The sequence below is a fragment of the Sinocyclocheilus anshuiensis genome, unplaced genomic scaffold, assembly GCF_001515605.1.
Source record: "Sinocyclocheilus anshuiensis isolate Anshui unplaced genomic scaffold, SAMN03320099.WGS_v1.1 scaffold478, whole genome shotgun sequence".
Lineage (NCBI taxonomy): Eukaryota > Metazoa > Chordata > Actinopteri > Cypriniformes > Cyprinidae > Sinocyclocheilus > Sinocyclocheilus anshuiensis.
Window position 1 is genome coordinate 1,310,063 of NW_015542376.1, and position 5,384 is coordinate 1,315,446.

Genomic DNA, 5,384 nt, shown 5'->3' on the forward strand with positions numbered 1-5,384 from the left:
GTCAAATAATGTCATATTTGCATTAAAAATGACATAACTGAGTGAATGACACTTAATGACAGTTGTCATAAACATGCATAAAACCTCCTTCATATTCGTGACATGTGTCATGTCATGATTATGAAGGTGTCATGTCAGTCTTATGCACACCCCTTCAAGTAAAGTGTTACCGAAAAGTTATGTGTACACACAAATACCAAAATACCATGGGAAAAATTAGCTAAGTAGGAAGTTATTAAAAGACTATTTTTGTAACCTATAAGGAGAAAAGGCTGTTATTACAAGAAGTATTGTTGAAATTTTGTTTAGTGATTGATGACAAACTCTGTTGTGTGTGTTTGTGTGTTTAGGTGGGTGATGTGTCTGGTAAGAAGCCTCAGAGGCTGGTCACACAGTTTCACTTCACCAGCTGGCCTGATTTTGGGGTTCCTTTCACTCCCATTGGCATGCTGAAGTTCCTTAAGAAGGTCAAGACCTATAATCCACAGTATGCTGGACCCATAGTGGTTCACTGCAGGTAAAGAGCTTTATTATCAAGATTTCTACAAAAGTCTCAAGCCGCACAAATGTTTTCAAAATGTTTCTTGAGCAACAAATCAGCATATTTAAATGATTTCTGAAGGATTATGTGACACTGAAGAATAAAGGCTGCTTCAAAATTCAGCTTTTTCATCACTGAAATAAATTACATTTTCAAAATATACTAAAATAGAAAAAGTAATTTTGAATTGTAATAATATTTCACAATTTGACTGTATCAAATAAATGATTTTTTTAATCAAATAAATGCAGCCTTGGTGAGCATAAGAGACTTTCAAAAATATTTTAAAAAATAAACAAAAAATGTAAAGACCCCAAACTTTTGAACAGTAGTACGTGTGAGCAGTTTTTCCGAAGGTTTGTGATTTCCAGTTACTGATTTTCATCTGTTCATCTCAGTGCGGGTGTCGGCAGGACAGGGACCTTCATCGTGATCGATGCTATGCTGGACATGATGGGGGCGGAGAGAAAGGTCGACGTCTTCGGATTTGTCACACGGATCAGAGCCCAGCGCTGTCAAATGGTCCAGACCGATGTGAGTTTATACAAAACCTCTCATTAAAGTCATAATACAGCTGTATTAGGTATTTAGTCTCAAAATGCTCATCTCCCACCCTCCCTTTCTCCCTACAGATGCAGTATGTGTTTATATTCCAAGCTTTGCTAGAGCACTACCTGTATGGGGACACAGAGTTAGAAGTGACGTCTCTGGAGTCTCACCTAAATAAGCTGTATGCTCCTTTACCTGGAGCTGGCTGTGGAGGACTGGAGGCAGAGTTTAAGGTAGCACAAACAGGTTTTTTTTTTTTTTTCTTGCTTTTTGGATTTTTGGAAATTATATTGTTCTGGGACCATGTTGTTTTTCTTATGTTCTATTTTAATTATGATATTTTTCTCTCTTTTAGAAACTTACCTCCATTAAAATCCAGAATGACAAGATGAGAACAGGGAACTTGCCTGCCAACATGAAGAAAAACCGTGTTTTGCAAATCATTCCATGTGAGTTGTGTATCAACGTTTAATAATCAGATTGTGAATTGTGAAAATATATTTTGATTAATCAAAAACATGTTACCGTTAATATGTTAGAGGTCAGTAACACACACACACACACACATATATGTATATATATACATATACAGGGTGCGAAATGCCGGGGGGGATGGGGGGGATCCCTGAGGCATCCCTGCCTCTGCTGAATTATTTTTATCCCCGGTGGGGATAAAAACATCCCGCAAACCCACTCCGACGTACCGATTTGAATCAAATGATTCGTGATACGCGATCCGATTGGAGTGCTTCGAAACAATGAATCATTTTGCGACGCAATGGTTTAACTGATTCAAAAAGTTTCAAAAAGCTTCGTTGTGTTCTTTGCTCGCTTTCTCTATATAATTTATTAGTTGTTTGAAAAACCGTGGAAATGAAATCATTCCAATTAATAGGCCTAACGTACAATGTTTTTATTAAACTGTCATTACGATAAATACAGTTTCAGTCGTATTAAAAACATTTCATAAAAAGTTTTCAAAAGCATCCCCCCCTCTGGTTTTTTCACAAATCGCACCCTGTATACATATATATATGTATATGAGCCTTGGTGAGCATAAGAGACTTTCAAAAATATTTAAAAAAATAAACAAAAAATGTAAAGACCCCAAACTTTTGAACAGTAGTACGTGTGAGCAGTTTTTCCGAAGGTTTGTGATTTCCAGTTACTGATTTTCATCTGTTCATCTCAGTGCGGGTGTCGGCAGGACAGGGACCTTCATCGTGATCGATGCTATGCTGGACATGATGGGGGCGGAGAGAAAGGTCGACGTCTTCGGATTTGTCACACGGATCAGAGCCCAGCGCTGTCAAATGGTCCAGACCGATGTGAGTTTATACAAAACCTCTCATTAAAGTCATAATACAGCTGTATTAGGTATTTAGTCTCAAAATGCTCATCTCCCACCCTCCCTTTCTCCCTACAGATGCAGTATGTGTTTATATTCCAAGCTTTGCTAGAGCACTACTTGTATGGGGACACAGAGTTAGAAGTGACGTCTCTGGAGTCTCACCTAAATAAGCTGTATGCTCCTTTACCTGGAGCTGGCTGTGGAGGACTGGAGGCAGAGTTTAAGGTAGCACAAACAGGTTTTTTTTTTTTTTTCTTGCTTTTTGGATTTTTGGAAATTATATTGTTCTGGGACCATGTTGTTTTTCTTATGTTCTATTTTAATTATGATATTTTTCTCTCTTTTAGAAACTTACCTCCATTAAAATCCAGAATGACAAGATGAGAACAGGGAACTTGCCTGCCAACATGAAGAAAAATCGTGTTTTGCAAATCATTCCATGTGAGTTGTGTATCAACGTTTAATAATCAGATTGTGAATTGTGAAAATATATTTTGATTAATCAAAAACATGTTACCGTTAATATGTTAGAGGTCAGTAACACACACACACACACACATATATGTATATATATACATATACAGGGTGCGAAATGCCGGGGGGGATGGGGGGGATCCCTGAGGCATCCCTGCCTCTGCTGAATTATTTTTATCCCCGGTGGGGATAAAAACATCCCGCAAACCCACTCCGACGTACCGATTTGAATCAAATGATTCGTGATACGCGATCCGATTGGAGTGCTTCGAAACAATGAATCATTTTGCGACGCAATGGTTTAACTGATTCAAAAAGTTTCAAAAAGCTTCGTTGTGTTCTTTGCTCGCTTTCTCTATATAAACATTGTTAGGAAAAAAAAAAACATTTCACCCCACCTGTTGTGACCAAAAATGAAATCTGTCTCTTCCTCACTCTCTGCAGGAGAAGTGTGCTCAGTATTGGTCTAGTGATGGTGTGATGGTTTGTGGGGACATGTCTATTGAGTTGAAGAGGGAGGAGGAAAGTGAAAGCTACACTGTTAGGGACCTTCTCGTCACCAATAACAGAGTGAGTCCACTTCAGAGCATCTCCTGAAAGAGATTTATGTGTCTTTTATCACTGTATTTTAATGTTTGCCATTGTTGTAATTGCCATTCTCCTTTTACTTTCTCTCTGCAGGAAAATAAGTCTCGTGCTGTGAGGCAGTTTCATTTCCACGGCTGGCCAGAGGTGGGCATCCCATCTGACGGGAAGGGTATGATCAACATCATCGCTGCAGTTCAGAAACAGCAGCAGCAGTCTGGAAACCACCCAATCACTGTGCACTGCAGGTAAGCCACACCTACTCCTCTAGCCAATCAGGAGCCCGAAACATGAAACTTCATTTTGCATCATTTGTATTAATATATTTGTATATTAATATATATTCATATTGTAATATATTTTGTTCTTATGACAACAGATTTTTTTTTAATTCTTTTATTTATTCCAAATGCAAAACCTATTTTTACTCTCATTTGCTGCTTTGTGTGGGTTAATTTTGGATTGCTAAATTGCAATCCAAAATTAAATAAATGTAATTAAATTAATTGCAATTCGGAAGTTTGGGGTTGGTACAATTTTTAAATGTTTTTGAAAGAAGTCTCTTATGCTTACCAAGGCTGCATTTATTTGATCATGAATACAGTAAAAACAGTAATATTGTGAAATATTTAAAGTTCAGTAGAACAGCATTTATTTGAAGTGGAACCTTTCAACTTTTTTTGAAATGGAAACACAAATGTTTTTTCTGTCACTTCGATCAATTCAATGTGCCCTTGTTGAATAGTGAAAAGTATTGATTTATTATGATCATTTGTTAAATCTTACTGACCCTTTTGAAAAGTAGTGTATTTTTTAAATAAAAACAAATCAGGAAATAACAAGTTATTTAATTATTTTATGGTTGTTATAGCAGTATACTACTCAGATTATTACATAAAGAGTTATTCAACCTTACCATAAATCTTCTAGTCTGGATACAGGACATATTGGTTAGACAGGAATGCCAACTTTAATAGGTCTCACTGGTTTGGCAGCTTAAGTAAGGTTTAGTGGTTTTGTAATTCTGGAAGGCATCCATGGGTGCTTGGTACGACTTAACCAAAACCTGTCCATAATTACATCTCCAAAGCACTCGGTAATGATGAAACGGATAGATTTGCTGTGTCCAGTGGGATTTCAGGGTCAGCCAATTAAGGAAGGTAGAAGCAGACTCATTAAAATCCACAGAGCGGTGGGTAATTGGTGTTTGTGTGTTAACAGTGCCGGAGCAGGGCGCACGGGGACATTCTGTGCTCTGAGCACGGTCCTGGAGCGGGTGAAGGCGGAGGGCATTCTGGACGTTTTTCAGACGGTGAAGAGTCTAAGACTACAGAGACCGCACATGGTGCAGACACTGGTGAGAAAACACGTCATTCACGACGCAATGTTGACCTACTGAATTTAACAAAGTGCAGTTTAATTGTTTTTGAACGACTGTTGTATTTGCCAGAGACTTAAAACTAGAGCTGCACTAAGAGAAAATTGTGATAAAAAATTGCAATTGTAATTGAAAATGTGAGTGAAAAGAAAAACGTTTCAGGTTTGCTGTACTTGTTTATAGGGCTGCACAATTTGGCCAAAATGTTGTTGTTATATATCAATATGAGTCTTGACTATAATAATTATAATAAATCATTATTATTTTGATTATTATTATTATTACTACTACTAATTAAAGGGGTCATATGATGTTGCTAAAAATAACATTATTTTGTGTATTTGGTGTAATGAAATGTGTTTATGCAGTTTAAGGTTCACAAAACACATTATTTCCCACATACTGTACATTATTGTTTCTCCTCTATGCCCCGCCTTTCTGAAACGCATCGGTCTGAAAAGCGAGGTGTGCTCTGATTGGCCAGCTATCCAGTGCATTGTGATTGG

The 5,384-nt window shown here is 37.4% G+C and overlaps 1 protein-coding gene across 1 annotated transcript in view; it reads left to right on the forward strand.

The window, feature by feature from the left end:
• LOC107692320 (receptor-type tyrosine-protein phosphatase alpha-like) overlaps nt 1-5,384 on the forward strand; it is a 32,785-nt gene that overhangs the window by 23,036 nt on the left and 4,365 nt on the right. The window contains exons 14-23 of the mRNA XM_016491302.1: nt 351-517; nt 940-1,075; nt 1,174-1,323; nt 1,446-1,539; nt 2,303-2,418; nt 2,517-2,666; nt 2,789-2,863; nt 3,360-3,485; nt 3,597-3,748; nt 4,722-4,857. Coding sequence (XP_016346788.1) covers nt 351-517; nt 940-1,075; nt 1,174-1,323; nt 1,446-1,539; nt 2,303-2,418; nt 2,517-2,666; nt 2,789-2,863; nt 3,360-3,485; nt 3,597-3,748; nt 4,722-4,857 — 1,302 coding nt within the window. The remainder of the gene's footprint in view (nt 1-350; nt 518-939; nt 1,076-1,173; nt 1,324-1,445; nt 1,540-2,302; nt 2,419-2,516; nt 2,667-2,788; nt 2,864-3,359; nt 3,486-3,596; nt 3,749-4,721; nt 4,858-5,384) is intronic.